Here is a 17256-nt window from a genome sequence, read left to right as displayed (position 1 = left end):
GAACCCAGGAGGTAGAGGTTGCAGTGAGCTGAGATTGCACCACTGCATTCCAGCCTGGGCAAGAGTGATACTCTGTCTTAAAAAAGAAGAAAAAAGAAAAAAAAAAGAAAATAAAAAAACACTACCAACAACAAAAGACCAAACTAGGTTCTCTAAGTGTCACTTCTACCCCCAACATTATTGGTCAGCTGGCAGGTTGACATTTGTGAATTTAGCATGTTGTTTGTGAATTTAGCATGTTGAGATCTTGGAGTAATCTGAAGTACTCAGTGAACCAATCTGATTTATGCTTTTCCTGTTTTTCATAGAAGTGTTCTTTTTTCTAAACTGCTGTAATTTTCCTTGATTTATTAGGCTGGAGGACGTGTGCCAGTGTTAGACACACTCATAGAACTTGTTACACGAGGCCGATCTATCCCGGTACATCTGAATTCTTTGCCAAGACTGGAATCCCTAGTAGCTGAGGTTCAGGCTTGGAAAGAATGTGCTGTTAATACATTCTTGACTGAGAATTCTCCATATTCTCTCTTAGAGGTAAGTTTACAACCAGCTCATCTGCAAGACCTTAGATCTCCTAGTTTGGTAGAACATGCAGTTCATCACATGCAAAGATGACATCACAGATTAATCTATATTCTGTGAGTTGTTCTTCCAGAAAAGCCAGGGAGATTCTTCTAATCTTCTGGTGAAGCAACCTTTAAATGTTTTCTTGGTTCATTTAGGATAACAGTATCTTAAAGAAGAAAATTTTTTCCTACTGGGTGAAATTCCTCTGTGTTGAAATTGGACTCTTAAACTTGGCCATGTTTTACCCACCTGAATTTCGTAAGCCTGATAAATGATCTCCCCCATCTTTTAAAAGTGCTTTAACTGCACTTTTTGTATTTTCTGTAAACTGTTGCTTGTGCATCATGACTGGGATCAGTTGGTATATATCGCATTTTTTACTTGTTAGTTAATTGAATCAGGAATCAGTCAATCTCATAAGAGTCTTCCTCCTCCTTTTGTAAAGGAGAGTCTGAGGGTTGCACGTTCCAAAGAAAATCTTCAATACTAAGAAATGCACATCCTTTTTACTGCTTAGGCTTTTATTTTGGGACTTCCTACCTAATCCTTTATCTGAAATTTATTTTACCGTTCCTTGTGCTTTGTCCCACATTAGGTGCTGTGTCCTCGATGTGATATTGGCCTTTTGGGATTGAAAAGGAAACAGAGAAAGTTAAAGGAGCCCTTGCCAAATGGAAAGAAAAAAAGCACCAAATTAGAGAGTCTGAGTGACCTGGAGAGAGCTTTAACTGAAAGCAAAGAGACTGCTTCAGCTGTATGTAGGGGTTTTTTTCTTCTCCTTTCTGTGTTATTGGGAAGAATAATTTCTGACCCTCTCTGGTTTATAGGAATTTGGAGAAGGCAAGTAGAGTAAATTGAAAGTGTTCAGTTTTACTAAAAAGACTTTTTGAAAATTGTCAAGTGTTACGAGTTTTGAATGGTAAGATGCATAGAAGTGCGAAAGATTCAGGGTAGGCTTCCCAGTCAGGGACTGGCAGACACAGAAACAGTCTTGTTAGTGCCTGTGGGTTGATCCAGGAATGCTAACTAAATATATTGAAACTAATAGGAATAGATACATGAAACTGCAGTGCCAATTTATTAGTTTACAGTTAAGAAGTACATTTAAAAGTTTACTGGATACTTTGATACTCATCTAGAAGACCTTAAATCTCTGATTCAACATACTGTTGATTCAAAGATGATAGTTTCAAGGAGACGAAGCAATATGTAACTAATGTTACACATTAAGCACCTTATCAGGATTAAAAAGGGATAGTTTTGTGATGCTTTTAATGGCACGAAGCATTGCCCGTTCTAGAGTGGGACTGTATACCTGCTACTGGGACTAGATTGAATGGGTTCATCTGTGGATCCGGGCACCTTCTCCCATTGATTTCTTTGTAACTGCCGGACCTCTTGCGATAGACATGGGTTGCTTTGATTTATTTAGGTATTTTGACACAGATAAAGTCTTTGGTGTATGTTTGTATATTCAGTCAGGTTCTAGACAGATTTCTGCCATCAGAGGTCCTCCATTCCATCTGTGGTTTGTTTTTATAAAGACTAACTGAAAGTTACAGTCACCCTCCTGAGATGTTTATATGTTGGTTTGAAACTTTACATGCAGTATCTTTCATAGATTTTAGTCTGTGCCCATCTGTCTGTAGACCCCTGGTTGAAGAATTCTCCCTACATATTATCTGTTAATTTATGGTAGACCTCAAAGGTTAGTCATTTGCTTTCCATCTCTAAGCTTTGAGAAGTTACCTTGTTATCATAAAACCCACACATATTACCTGTATATTATATTTACAAAAGAAGTGGATTTTTTTTAAAATATACCAAAGGTCTTTACCTGATTTGCTTTTAGATTTTTTTTTTTTTTTTTAATAATAGAGATAATGGAGAGTTTATTCTGCCCTTGTAAGGGTGCTTCATCTGGTGAATCGTGATGGATCTGAAAGGGGGTAGATGTGATGATTGGAAATGGTTTTTTAACTGTGACAGATTTTTTGAGAACTTGTTTACTATGTGCCAGGCAAAGAGTGTCCTATCCCACATCTGTCACTTAACTGTCATCTCAGCCTTGTGAGGTGGGCATTATTATCACCTCCATTTTACACAGGCAGAAATTTAGCCATAATGGAATACGTGGCACCAGGTCACTCACACAGCTTAGTCTGAGGCAGAGTCAGGATTTGAATACAGATAATCTACTCAGGATCCCATGCTCTTTTTTTTTTTTTTTGAGACAGAGTCTCGCTCTGTCACCCAGGCTGGGGTGCAGTGGCCGGATCTCAGCTCACTGCAAGCTCCGCCTCCCGGGTTTACGCCATTCTCCTGCCTCAGCCTCCTGAGTAGCTGGGACTACAGGTGTCCGCCACCTCGCCTGGCTAGTTTTTTGTATTTTTTAGTAGAAATGGGGTTTCACTGTGTTAGCCAGGATGGTCTCGATCTCCTGACCTCGTGATCCGCCCGTCTCAGCCTCCCAAAGTGCTGGGATTACAAGCTTGAGCCACCGCACCCGGCCCCCATGCTCTTAACCACCAGGACTTTGAGTTTTAGGGGAAGGCCAAGTTATCTAGGACATCATCCTTGATTGTTAACTCTTTTTTCAGATGGCAACTCTCGGGGAAGCTCGCCTAAGGGAAATGGAAGCCTTGCAGTCTCTCAGACTTGCCAACGAAGGGAAATTGCTGTCACCTGTCCAAGACGTGGATATAAAAATCTGCCTATGTCAGAAGGCCCCAGCTGCCCCTATGATTCAGTGTGAACTGTGCAGGGATGCTTTCCACACCAGTTGTGTGGCGGTACCCAGTATTTCACAGGGCCCCCGAATCTGGCTTTGTCCCCATTGTCGGAGGTCAGAGAAACCTCCATTAGAGAAAATTCTGCCCCTGCTCGCCTCCCTTCAGCGTATCCGAGTTCGCCTTCCTGAGGGAGATGCACTTCGATATATGATTGAAAGAACCGTGAACTGGCAGCACAGAGCCCAGCAACTGCTTTCATCAGGGAATCTTAAATTTGTGCAAGATCGAGTGGGCTCAGGACTGTTATATAGCAGATGGCAGGCCTCAGCAGGACAGGTGTCAGACACAAACAAGGTGAATTTGGACTTTCCTTATTGGGTTGTTGGAATTTGCAAAGCTCTGTATCTTTCTCTCGAACCTGTAGCTTTGGTGTTGCTATTCCCTTGGTGATCACTTTACTGTTAATAGCACCCACTTTACCTGTAGCTTCCCACTTCAAGACCATGCAGCAGGTACAACATATTCTTTTAGTTTCCTCTGCTCTTAATAGAAGTTGTTTCTTAGGCACTCTTTCTATAGAGCACATATTTAGCTTTTTCACAGATACCAATGATCTTTTCATTTATATGTGTGCTGACCCATATATATCTTACATATATGTCTATGATGTTCCTTTAAGTCTTTGCTTGACTAAAAAGTTTTTTACCCTGCTTCTTCTCATGTAAGTCAATTAGTAGAAAGGGAAAGCACTTCCTGCCTTTCATCTGTTTTTGCCCTTTAAGGGAACATATTTTTTGGAAGAAGTGTTTGAGCACTGTGTTATTTCAGAGGAAAGCTGGGTTACACACCATGTGTGATCTTTCTGCCAAAAGCCAGATTCTTTTGACCATCACTGGATGGGCAGAGTTTTCTGTCATCTTCCATAGGTGGCTGCAGTAAAAGAATGTGAAGACAATAGAAAAGTACAATCAGGAAGGCAGTATTCAATCTTTATGAGGTTAATCTGATGGTTTTTAAATTTGCTGAACATCTCCGTACCAGAGATACCACAACTCTCTTGTGCCATATGAGCACAGACACATGGATTATATGAATTACATTGTTGATAAGATGAAGACCAAAAAAAAAAAAAAAAAAAACCAAAACAGTCTGTCATATTTATTTCCTTGGTTTTTTATTTCTTTGCAGGTATCTGAAATGTAGTGCCTGACACATAGATGATAAATTAAATATTTGTTGCATAGATGAGTTGTGGCATTGTGCACACTCCCAAAGTGGAGTCATTGGTGTTCTTTACCCAGGATGTGCTAGGAGTTTACCCTTCTTAGTAAAGGGAAAGGACACAACTATTATATTAATCCATGGTCAAAGGAGTGTTTCCCCTAGCTCTTTTAATATAAAACACTAAGGAAGATAGGAAAGTGGTTATGGATGATTTCTGACATTTGATTTACTCGAAGGGGTATATACGTGTTTATTGTATTTTAACCCTCAATAAGGAGAATTAGAAAAGGATTAAAAGGCTGTATGATCTGTTCTCACACTGAGAAAGTGGCTTATTTCCCAATGGTCTTCTTTACATCTCTGAAATCAGTCCAAGTAAAACTGGAAAGAGTAAAGGCTTGGTATTTGGGAAGATATAAGTTGATTTGGACAGTTCTGAAACGCCAGAAGACTCTTCAGCAGGGGAAAATCAAGTTTTTTGTTTTTTGTTTTTTGTTTTCCCTGGTTGCCTGCCTGGGTAATGCAAGCTACTGTCATTGGACTAATGGGAGTATTTTTAATCCTGAGGAGATTTTATTATAAAACGTTTTCCCTCCATTAGGTATCTCAACCTCCTGGCACAACATCATTTTCCTTGCCTGATGACTGGGACAACAGAACCTCATATTTGCACTCTCCCTTCTCTACTGGACGAAGTTGTATCCCCCTCCATGGTTTGTATTTTGTTGTTATGTTGAAGGCTGGATACTAATGAGTGATCTTGTATTACTAGGTTTTTGTTATAGATGATCAAGTACCATAAAAAAGGACTTTATGCTGTACTGTAGGATATAAGCTATTACATATTTGCAAAATAGGGAAGGGATCCTATTTGAAGGCTTATAAATGCAAAGGAACAGAGAGGAAGGCTTTATATCCATTGTCCTCAGGGATGAAAGGGTTCATGCCACACCAACTGATAAACATCAAGCTGTTAAGTCAGATGCTAGTCATGGGCTCCCTTGTTGCTTCATTACTTAGGAGACTTGAGAATCTTAGGGATAATCCACATTTACTAGAATCCTGATCCTTAGTCATAGCATCTCAGTGTGTGTCTAGTAATGTGGTTAGACCTCCTTGATCTACTCAGATTGTTCATGCTGTGGCCATCAGTTTGTTTCTGTGCTTTCTGTTAGAAGCCATTAAGGCAGAAGTACAGTTTTTCTGCGTTAGCAATAAGTTAAATGAGAAGGGGATTCAGTGTATAATTAATACTAGTAATCAAAGACTTAGGAAATCTAGTTTTGGCTCTGTTTATTATATTGTGGCTTTAGGCACATTAAGTAAACCTCACTTCAACTGAAGATAATTTGTAATATAAGAAGGAGAGGGTAGTATGGTATTAGGGATAGTCCTTCTATTTGTCTCATAAACCCAAATGTGAATGTGAAACACCCTTTGTTATCATTTTGATTTGGTCTGGTCTTTTACAGGCGTTAGTCCAGAAGTGAATGAACTGTTGATGGAAGCCCAGCTGCTCCAGGTATCCCTTCCTGAAATTCAGGAACTTTACCAGACTTTACTTGCAAAGCCAAGCCCTGCTCAGCAGACTGACCGAAGCTCACCAGTGAGACCCAGCAGTGAGAAGGTGAGTGTCTGAGAGGCTTCTGTGGCAAGACACAGTCTGGGGTGGGGGTCTGCTTTCTTTTACTCCTCCAAACATAACCAGGCAGCTGGTGTGAGCACTGGGTGATTAGACTGAGGATGACCCATTTTGAATGCTGACTTACTTGAAGGATACTCCTTAATGTCCAGTTTCTTAACATAGTTAAGGATACTGCGGCTGCTGCCACTTCCTTCTAGTGAACTAACTGACCCATCACATTTAACACCCCTGAGAATATAGTTAGGATAGAAATCTGCTAGGAAGCCTGAAGCCAAATTAGGGAAGAACTTCACTAAAGATAGCATGAGGGCTGATGTTGACATTTAGAATTTCATTTTTCATTGTGATACCAAGTAGTATGGCACGATCATTGAATGTGTTCAGTTAATGCACCTTACTCCTATATGGTGTCGGGGGTGTACATCCTTCAAGAAGGAAGATTATTAGTGTGATTCCTCAGGAGCCTATCGGTCAAAGGATAGACATAAACACCTAGACAGAAACTATACAGTAGTCAGTCATTCAGGGATTTTGTGAAAGGAAGACTCTTAGTGGGCACTTCTCCATCTTCTGGTATTGGTTGGCTAATTTGAAGGCTAATCACATCTTTAACATTCCTTTTTTTTTTTTTTTTTTTTTTTTTTTTGAGACGGAGTCTCGCTCTGTCGCCCAGGCTGGAGTGCAGTGGCCAGATCTCAGCTCACTGCAAGCTCCGCTTCCCAGGTTCACGCCATTCTCCTGCCTCAGCCTCCCGAGTAGCTGGGACTACAGGCGCCCGCCACCTCGCCCGGCTAGTTTTTTTGTATTTTTTAGTAGAGACGGCGTTTCACCATGTTAGCCAGGATGGTCTCGATCTCCTGACCTTGTGATCCTCCCGTCTCGGCCTCCCAAAGTGCTGGGATTACAGGCTTGAGCCACCGCGCCTGGCCAACATTCCTTTTTCCAGTGATCCTTTGGTAGCACTAACAGTGACAGGGAAAGGAAGTATGTTAAACCCAAACTGGTTGTCTTCTATAAGACTGGGAAGGGAGTGGTTAAGATGCAGTATTTTTTTGTGTGTAGACTGGGGGATCATCTGATTTCTAATTTACGTGCTCTCTTTAGCTTCTTTAGTTTTAGTAATAGGTGAACCATAAGCTAAAATTGAACTTTCCTGTCTTCTACCCAGAATGACTGTTGCCGAGGGAAGCGAGATGGAATTAACAGTCTTGAGAGAAAACTGAAGAGACGCCTGGAAAGAGAGGGCCTCTCCAGTGAGCGGTGGGAACGAGTTAAGAAAATGCGGACCCCCAAAAAGAAGAAAATCAAACTGAGCCACCCCAAGGACATGAACAATTTCAAGTTAGAGAGAGAGCGTAGCTATGAATTAGTTCGTTCTGCTGAAACTCATTCCCTGCCCTCAGACACATCCTATTCTGAACAGGAAGACTCTGAGGATGAAGATGCCATCTGCCCAGCTGTGAGCTGCCTGCAGCCAGAAGGAGATGAGGTCAGTGAGGTTTGGGCCATAGAGGACATGCTTTCCCTTAACTCAGAAACCCTGTAAGCTAGACCTCATCTCGCTGGGTCTTTCTCCTCTGCTTATCTGCTTTGAGCTGATCTGAATGGATTGCTCAGCCCTTCCCCCACTGATATCTCTGCTCTTACCATCGTTCCTGGGTCTCCTCCCTTTTCTTGAAGAAACTCTTGTTCTTCCCTTTTTCCTTTTCTTGCTCTTCCAGCTTTCACCTTCCCGGCGCTAAGAAGGTGGGAGGGATGCTGATGTGATGCCCTGTGGCTTACTTATCACAGGGCAGCGCTGTCTTAACCCCAAAGCAGACACGACTTGAAGAATGACTTTGATTCGGTTGCTTTGGATAGGGGGCCAGCTACACTCATTTGGCTTAGCTGTTGTGCCAGAGGTCCTGGTGGTGAGACAGTGGCCATTATTGGCAAACGGCCTGAATTTCTTGAGGCTGGCCTGCCCAATTTTGAATCCATTTTTTTCCTCTGAAAACCCCATCTTCCTGCTCTTTGTAACCAGGTGGACTGGGTCCAGTGTGATGGCAGCTGCAATCAGTGGTTTCATCAGGTCTGTGTTGGTGTCTCCCCAGAGATGGCAGAGAAAGAAGACTACATCTGTGTGCGCTGTACTGTGAAGGACGCACCAAGCCGAAAGTAAAAACACAAAAACAGATACCCCCTACTTAATGTAATTCAGGACTCCAACCAAGAGGATTTCTTCAAATCTCAGCAAAGCTACAGGACTGGTACTCAAGCCAGCCTGTAAACGGTGCTATTTCTATTCATTATGGGATCATTTTTCCAGGACTCTTTGAAGAAAAGAAAAAACAACTAAAAAAATTTTTGACACTTTTTGTATTTTTTCCTTAAGAGCTATTTGTGGTTGTTGAGGTTTGAAAAGCTGACTGTTTTTTGCAGGGGTTCCCACCAATTTGGAAGGCATTGAAGCTTGCACCTTTTCATGTACAGCATTAAAATTTTACCTCTCTCTGGGATTTACCAGCTTAAGAGTCCAACTCACTTCCAGTGCCCAAAAGGGCACCCACCAGAAATTCCAGTAAATCCTCATTTGAGGAAACTCTCCCTTGTTTACTCTGTTACCACATTGGGGAAATTTTTAAGTTTTTCACTTTGGGGGTTTTTGTTTGTTTCTTCTTTTCCTTTATCCACTTTTCTTTTTCCTGGTAGACTAGGTTTATTTATCTGAGCAATAACTTCTGTGTTGGTTTCAGTGGCTGGAATTAAAACAAAACAAAACAAACTTCCAAACAGTGTGTTGGTGCTTTAGCGATTGATTGATGTACAGAACACAAATGTCTAGTTTCTAGTGTCACTGATGAACTAGTGATGTAGAAAAGAGACCTCTCTGTAAGTAATTGCCACAGCTGTATTTTGGCTTTCTCCCTGTCCCTTCCTTTCTCCCCTATTTTTTGGTAGCTTGTATCAAATGTTACAGTTTATATTGTGGAATAAATCCTTCGTCCTAACAGAACACTAAATGCTGATTATTTAGAGCCATTAGAGCACAGCTTCTTCTGCCCCTCTACTGTTGCACAGCCAGAAGGGGCTGCTTGCTTTTGCCTCTGCCCAACCAGGTTGCAGTAGCAGTGGATGTTAGCCTGCAAACAACATTAGGGGATTCTTCTTTTGTGTCCTGCTCTGTTTGGTGGGCCATATGCCTACAGCCCTCACTAACAAAGAACCCCTCTGTCTTAAAGGACTAGAACCTATCTTTAAAGCCGTGCTCTTTTAAAATACGCTTTCTCAGAATGTTGGCAAATCACTTCAATCCTCAAATCAGTCCTCCTTGTGAAATGATGCCTTTATTATATTTGAATTGATAGGGGAACTTGGTTTAGGGTTAAGACATTGAAGGAAATCTAAGGAAAATTAATCCTCATAGAGGTCCGGGTTTAGTGTATGTCTTGAGAAGAGACTTGTGAATTGCCAGACTCTGCCTCCTGGTTTCCTTTCTCATTTCTTTCTAACTGTAGCTATCGTTACGGCTGTGGATAGCCCATAGCTATTTTCCTTGCTTTTCTTTTTTAAAGGGCTCTGTTCTGCACTGGAGAAGATATTCTGATGAATGGACTTTTGCTTTTTCCTATTCTGTTGCCAATTTTTGTTTTCCCCACATTCTATAGCCATAAACCTGAAGATGAGTAAAACTGGTGGGTCTTTAATAAAACAACAACAAAAACAGCAGTTTGTGATATAGCAGAGATTTAAATGTACTCTCCCCTTTTATGCACTTCAAATAATTAAATCTCTTTAAGAATGACTTCTAGTTGTCTGCAGTTTTCTGCAGTTGTTGTGATGTTTCTCCTCATCTGATGGTGGTTCTGGGGCAAATAGAGAAGAATAGTCTCCAGAGTACAATCTGGAATCATCGTGGTTTGGCCTTGTCGGTGTTCAAATTCTTAGAACCCCCTCCATCACCCCCGACATTGAGATAGGATGCCAACTGTCCCAGTCCTCACCTTCCATTGAGAAATTAAGCTTAAAAGGAGACCCTGCTGCTAATATAAAGCCACTGCCTTTAGAGAGCTTTTGCCATCTAGTAAGCACAACCCCTGCCCCAATCCCTACTAGTTTTTCTTCTTCACCTGTGGGTGGTACATAGTCATTGACAATAGCATCTTTGAGGAGGTCAGATCTTTGTATCTGTGAGTGAGGCAGAAAAGGTAGGCATGTATGTATTTGAACCACTCCCTTCCTGGATGAGAACCACTCATCATTTTACGTGTGATGATGCTGAAGTTAAAGAGAATGTCAGTTGCCCAAAGCTATACTGTACTACTAGTAAATAACAAAGCCTGGGTTTTGTCTTCCAGTTTTCCTACAGTATTCCTCCTACCTTGTACACCATCACACTAATGAACACAGAGATACATTTACTTTCCAATTTATGCCTTCTGTTGTATCCCTAAAATGACTACAGACTGATGGGATCTAAAAACCATGTTTCATTGTGTGTTAGCAATGAAGCTGGCCTGTGTCAGAGAAACCTCTGAACTTGTAGGGAAAAATGATGAAATGCACACGGAAACTGACACTTCGGTTTCTGTCTCAGTAGTCCTGCAGTTTTGTGAGGTGGGAGATGGGAAGGACTGTGTTAAGTTAGAGCCTGAGCCAGAAGGAGGGTCAGTGGGTAAAGAAAGAAAGGGTAGATGAGGTGTGCCTCCCACCTCACCTAAGTGAATACTGTTTGTTTTTTGTTTTTCCTTCCAGATCAGACTTTGGGGGATTTCTTTCTTTCTTTCTTTTTTTTTTTTTTTTTTTTTTGAGACCGAGTTTCGCCCTTGTTGCCCAGGCTGGAGTGCAATGGTGCGATCTTGGCTCACCGCAGCCTCCACCTCCCAGGTTCAAGCGATTCTGCTGCCTCAGCCTCCTGAGTAGCTGAGATTACAGGCATGTGCCACCATGCCCGGCTAATTTTTTTGTATTTTTAGTAGAGACAGGGTTTCTCCATGTTGGTCAGGCTGGCCTCGAACTCCCCACCTCAGGTAATCCGCCCGTCTCGGCCTCCCAAAGTGCTGGTATTATAGGCGTGAGCCACTGCGCCTGGCCCAGGGATTTCTTATATAGAATAAAGGGCTTGATTATATGGAGCCTCTATCCTGGAGAAAGGTTATGTAATTTGGACTAGCTGTAAAGGAAGTTGACTTCTTTACAGCTTCATTTCAGTATCCTAGGAGGTCGGGATTCATTTTTCTATCTCGAGTTAACCTAAGGGAGAGATGCCACTTGTGGTGATGGAGGTTGGTAAAAACCGGAATTTCCCTGCTTCATTCTCCAGTGAAGAGCTTAAGAAAATGAGGCTTTGGATATTTTGGCAGAAGTGTCTGAAATGCACCTAATTTGCCATTATACTCACCATCCAAAGCAACACAGTCCTTTGGGTGTTAGTGCAAGATTAGCCTAAGAATAGAGCAGATCTCTACCTGGAAGAGGGTGAAACATGGCTCTCTACTGATTCGGGTTGTACTCTGAAGCTCCTTTGTAATGGCTTTCTGCCTCTTTTTATTCCACTTAAAAATCTTGATGGATATTTGGCAGTCTGTTAAGACCTGCTTCTGGCTTGGAGCAGGCATTGATTGGTATTTAGTACCCACAGGTGTTTTTCTGGGCTCAGTCTTGCCTATGTTTGTTGCCATGTAGCATAGACCGGAATGGATTCCAGATGCTATATACCTGTAACAGGAGACAGAATTGGACAACAAAGATTTTAAAAGTCATTGCCCATTGTCAAGCATTAAGCCAGAGCTGGTTATTCATTATCAGACTGACTACGTGCTAGTCCATGCTAGTGTCAGCCTATATTAAAATAGTCTTTCCTTGCCATAGTGCTGCAGAAAACACAATCCCTTCTGATGAAACATTGCTTCTTGGGAAGAAGAGCTGAGGAAAGCAATGAAGATCCCAGTGTCGGCCTTTATTGAGCTACGTATGAGGGTCAGGGTCCCTCGACTCCTAGTGACTATGAAGCAGCAGAGTGATGGCTTCGCCCTCTTTGCCCCTCTGTCACCAGTGCTTTGCATGTGGTTCTTTTAAGCCTCTCAGCTTTCTTTTCAGAGGCTTCATATGTAACTTACAGAAATGTTACTGAAAGCTGCCTAAACAAAAAATTGTATAAAGTAGGAATTTGTGTAAAGTAATACTGTTGTAAATCCATCTTCAAGGTGTAAAGAATCAATTTGTAAAGTTATATTTTCACTTCTTCCTTCAAATTTATGTGAACAAGTTTTTATGTGAACAAGTTTTTCATGTTTCAATATTGCTTACATAGGAATGCACGTTACGTTTTTATCAGTATAAATGGAACATTTAAAGCCAGTCAACAACAGAACAGATAATCCAGCTCCCTGTTTGTGTTCTGGGTTAATTGTGCAAGGATGAAGGGCTGGAAAGTGGTGAGTTTGGGTGTGTTTCTTATTTTCAGGATAACCAGCTGCATTGCAATAGAGGAATGGAATGGTGAGGTCATTTGACCTGTTCCAGGTGAGTGGAGGCCAAAGAACATTCTTTCTGCCTCCCCTTGGATGGGAAAATTGAGAAATTAAAAAGTTGCCTTTCCGAGGAAACAAAAGTTATTTTTTCTATTTAAAATAAATGTCCAAAGGCACCCCACTAAACACCAAAACTTTTAGCTCCTGGCAAACTTACCTAGCTAGAAGTTGGAGAAGAGTGGAATTTCAAACCCTGCTTTCTTTCTGCCTTTGCCAATACGTTTTCACTGACTGTGATTCTGCTGCGAACACACACACACACATACACACACACACACTCTCATAAAAGCCCCTTTTATATATGATCAGGACAAGTAGTTCAACAGTTAATAAAAAAGTTAAATTATTGGATGAGAAAGATACATTTAACCTAAATCATAAATATGTATATCCATTTATTAAAAACTAAAATTGAGAAAAATTACAGTTTGGGGATGAGGGCCTTCATTCATAATAGCCATAATGCGTTATCTATGATGTCAGCTTGATTGAACTTCTTTAAAATGCATAAAGAATTTGAATAACAAATTTGACTTTTTTTTTTTTTTTTTTAAAGACAGTGTTTCACTCTTGTTGCCCAGGCTGGGGTGCAATGGCACGATCTCGACTCACTGCAACCTCCACCTCCCAGGTTCAAGGGATTCTCCTGCCTCAGCCTGCCAAGTAGCTGGGATTATAGGCATATGTCACCACGCCCGGCTAATACTGTATTTTTAGTACAGATAGGGTTTCACCATGTTGGCCAGGCTGATTTCGAACTCCTGACCTCAAGCGATCCACCCGCCTCAGCCTCCCAACATGAGCCACCACGCCTGGCCTAGGAATTTGATTTTAGAATTCTAAATATTTACTCATTTTTCTCAGTCTTTTGTAAGAATTTCACCCACCTAAATTGACAGTTTTACAAGTTTTTTATTAAAAAAACTATTTTCACACTCATTTCATTGGTTTATGTAATAGTCAATTAAAACATAGTTACTATAACAAGTTGACTAGTATATGATTAGGAACAAATACTACTCGGTGAGAATAAAAGAGAGCAGGCCACAGGTGCTCAGCAGGCCAAGACCTTGAGTACATTTTACAGAAGGAATGTAGAGGGAGAGTGTAGGTTAATCGAAGTTGCTTAAGAGTGTGTCAGTATCTGGTTGTGTGTGTGTGGTTTTTGGTTTTGGTTTTGTTTTTTTGAGACAAGGCCTTGCTCTTTCCGTAGTTTGGAGTGCAGTGGCGTGATCACAACTCAATGCAGTTTCCGCCTCCCATGCTTCAAGCGGTCCTCCCACCTCAGCCTTCCAGGTAGCTGGGACTATAGGTGTGGGCCACCAAGCCTGGCTAATTTAAAAAAATACATTTTTTGTAGAGACGGGGTTTGACTATGTTGTCCAGGCTGGTCTCAAACTCCTGTGCTCAGCAGGGGGATCATCCTGCCTTGGCCTCCCAAAGTGCTGGCATTACAGGCAAGAGAGTATGTGTTTTTAAATCATTTGGTCTGCCTCTTGCAAGACTTTCTTCTTCTTTTTTTCTTTGAGATGTCTCACTCTGTCACCGAGGCTGGAGTGCAGTGGCGCAATCTCGGCTTACTGCAACTTCCGCCTCCCGGTTCAAGTGATTCTCCTGCCTCAGCCTCCCAAGTAGTTGGGATTACAGGCACCCACCACCACGCCCAGCTAATTTTTGTACTTTTAGTAGAAACAGGGTTTCACTGTGTTGGCCAGGCTGGTTTCCAACTCCTGACCACAAGTGATCCGCTTGGCTGGGCCTCGCAATGTGCTGAGATTACAGGAGTGAGCGCCTAGGAGATGCCTGGTATTTAAGATGCTTCATAGATTCTGAAGCCATCCTAATCCACTGGCCAGTTATAGCACACTTGGAATTTTGTTCTTTTAATGCTTTTAACCCATCATAGTCACTGTCCTATGTCACAGGCATGAAAACTTAAGCCACCTTAAGAGAGGTGGGCTTTGGAATAATATGAGGGCCTTATCCCTAATCTGGGCCTTAGCCTTATTGTAAGGAAGAGCTCTTGGTGTAGTTGCTTTCTAGTTCCTTGTCCAGGACATTCTACATGTCTCAAAGAACTAAGAGTATTGGTCTTGGAATTGGTGAACCTGCTTCATCTCTGTCGTCTCCACATTTCCTCTTGCTCCCAGCCAGCAGGGAATAGAGTGGGCAAATGTGACCTAGGGTTTGACCTCCAGTCACTGATAGATCATTTTTTTTTTAATAGCCCTGTTTGTGGAGTACTTTTATTTTTTAGAGATGTCTTGAAATCTAGCAGCCATGTTTAGCCTTGAAGTGGCCACCCTCAAATGGCCAAAATGCCTCAATGATTAGTTTCCTTTTCCCTCTTGAGACTGGGAACCCGTGGTCCTTAACATGTTGTGTTCCACAGACAACTCCGTATATTCTCAGGCAATTTCACAAGAGGAGGCAGATCCTGGGCACAGGTTTCTGGACTTTGGCATGCCTTGGGAGATTAGCAGAGGACCTGGTGGACATGAGTGCCCACAGCCTGTTTCTGTGCCCTCTTCATTTCCATACCACCTCACACTCCACTCAAACCCTTCAAGGAGCAAGAGTGAACAACTAAAGTAGGTCTTATTGGATCAAGGAAAACAATGTCCAGAGAGCTAAGCAAAGGGGAGTTTGAAGAGAGAATAAGGCGGTGTGACTGAATATGCAAGCACTTCTCAACATCTTTCCTATTGATATCATTCAGTATGTCTCCTTTGAGCCACTGCTAAACTTAGGGCAACTCTGGCTGCCACTCAGCTTGGCCACCAGACAGCACCATTCGGTTTCCATAAGGGCCATGTATCCTCTTGCCGTATCGATGGCTGGTCCTATTGGCCAGAAGGAGGGGAAAACATGACACTGGGTTTAGGTACCAATCTTCAATAAGATTATTAGGGGTTATAAGGCTCCAGCCCCTACTAGCGGAGAAAACCTTTGGGTCTTTGCATACCTTCTCCCCTAAACTTTGGTCATGGGATAGGTTTATGTATATATCAAAGGGAAAATGGGAAGAGTCGAGGTGCTCTTGGTGTAGGCATTACAATTTAAGTGATGACCACAAGAAAAGGTAGCCCTGGTCAGAGGGCCAAAGTGTGCTGATCTGAAACTTCACTGTTAATTCCTTACTCCAGAGCTACCTTCACTGGACAAGGGTGGGGGACAGAATTGGCATGTATTATTACTGAGGGCTTTTTATGAGTCTTGAATGATGAGGTCCTCAGGGAAGCAGACATAGGAAGGGATCATTATCTCTTTTGCTAGATGGCCTATAGACTGAGCACTGAGAAATCAGTTGTGGAGGAGATGTGACTTAAACTGGGATATGGGCAGAAGTGGCATGAGGCTTGTGGCCAGTAGCTGAGCCAGACTCCAATCCCATGTCCTTTTAATACTGTGACGTCTGTCACCTCAATGAGTTTAAACAAAACACACTGGGTGCAGTGGCTCATGCCTGTAATCCCAGCACTTTGAGAGGCCGAGGCGGGCGGATCACAAGGTCAGGACTCTGAGACCATCCTGGCTAACACAGTGAAACCCCTTCTCTACTAAAAATACAAAACTCAGCCAGGCATGGTGGCGGGCGCCTGTAGTCCCAGCTACTCGGGAGGCTGAGGCAGGAGAATCGCTTGAACCCGGGAGGCAGAGGTTTCAGTGAGCCAAGATCACACCACTGCACTCCAACCTGGGTAACAGAGCTAGACTCCCGTCCCAAAAAAAAAAAAAAAAAAAAAAAAAGGAAGGCTGTGCCCACGTCTACTGCTTTTTTGCTCAGTAAGACAAATTAGTAGCCCAGTCTGAACTACTCGGGAGGCTGAGGCAGGCGAATGGCGTGAACCCGGGAGGCGGAGCTTGCAGTGAGCTGAGATGGCGCCACTGCACTGCAGCCTGGGTGAGAGTGTGAGACTCCATCTCAAAAAACAACAACAAAAACACTTCTATAGCACTAACTACCAGATATTGTTCTTATATATATATTTTTTTAATTAATTGAGACAGAGTCTCACTCTGTCACCCCAGCTGGAATGCAGTGGTGAGATCTCTGCTTACTGTAACCTCCACCTCCTGGGTTCCAATGATTCTCATGCCTCAGCCTCCCGAATGGCTGGGATTACAGACATGTGCCTCCATGCTGGCTAATTTTTGTATTTTTAGTTGAGATGGGATTGCACCATGTTGGTCAGGCTGATCTTGAACTCCTGTCCAACTCTTGGCCTCAAGTGATCGTCCCTCTTTAGCCTCGAAAAGCGCTGGGATTACAGGCGTGAGCTACCACGCCCAGTCTTCTTAGGGCTTTACATATGTTATTTAATCCTTGTAACACATGAGGTAATATTCCCTGTGGGTGAGGGTGGAAGGCTGGAATTTTGATGCAAAATTGTGCCCTCACTTGTAAGCTTAAAAAAACAAAACAAAACAACTGCCTCTCTAGGATAATTTGTTAGCTTTAGAGTTCAAAATAAGGAGCATGCACCATATCTGCCAGATCCTTGGAGGTGGGGGCAACTCCAGCGTTCTGAAAAGGAAGGCTAGCCGGCTGCGGTGGCTCACTCCTGTAATCCCA

The 17256-nt window shown here is 42.4% G+C and overlaps 1 protein-coding gene across 4 annotated transcripts in view; it reads left to right on the top strand.

Moving 5' to 3' along the window:
* Window positions 1-9958, top strand: part of LOC105484747 (lysine demethylase 5B) — an 84066-nt gene extending 74108 nt beyond the window's left edge. For all 4 annotated transcript variants that reach the window (XM_011746668.3, XM_011746669.3, XM_011746672.3 and 1 more), the window contains exons 21-27: window positions 355-534; window positions 1163-1321; window positions 3168-3653; window positions 5125-5236; window positions 5996-6150; window positions 7337-7657; window positions 8192-9958. In XM_011746668.3, coding sequence (XP_011744970.2) covers window positions 355-534; window positions 1163-1321; window positions 3168-3653; window positions 5125-5236; window positions 5996-6150; window positions 7337-7657; window positions 8192-8329 — 1551 coding nt within the window. In that variant the 3' untranslated portion in view covers window positions 8330-9958. The remainder of the gene's footprint in view (window positions 1-354; window positions 535-1162; window positions 1322-3167; window positions 3654-5124; window positions 5237-5995; window positions 6151-7336; window positions 7658-8191) is intronic.
* Window positions 9959-17256: the final 7298 nt, after the last annotated feature.

Source organism: Macaca nemestrina, chromosome 1 (genome assembly GCF_043159975.1).
Source record: "Macaca nemestrina isolate mMacNem1 chromosome 1, mMacNem.hap1, whole genome shotgun sequence".
Lineage (NCBI taxonomy): Eukaryota > Metazoa > Chordata > Mammalia > Primates > Cercopithecidae > Macaca > Macaca nemestrina.
The sequence above is the reverse complement of the archived record's forward strand: the minus strand, read 5'-3'. Positions and strand labels throughout refer to the sequence as shown.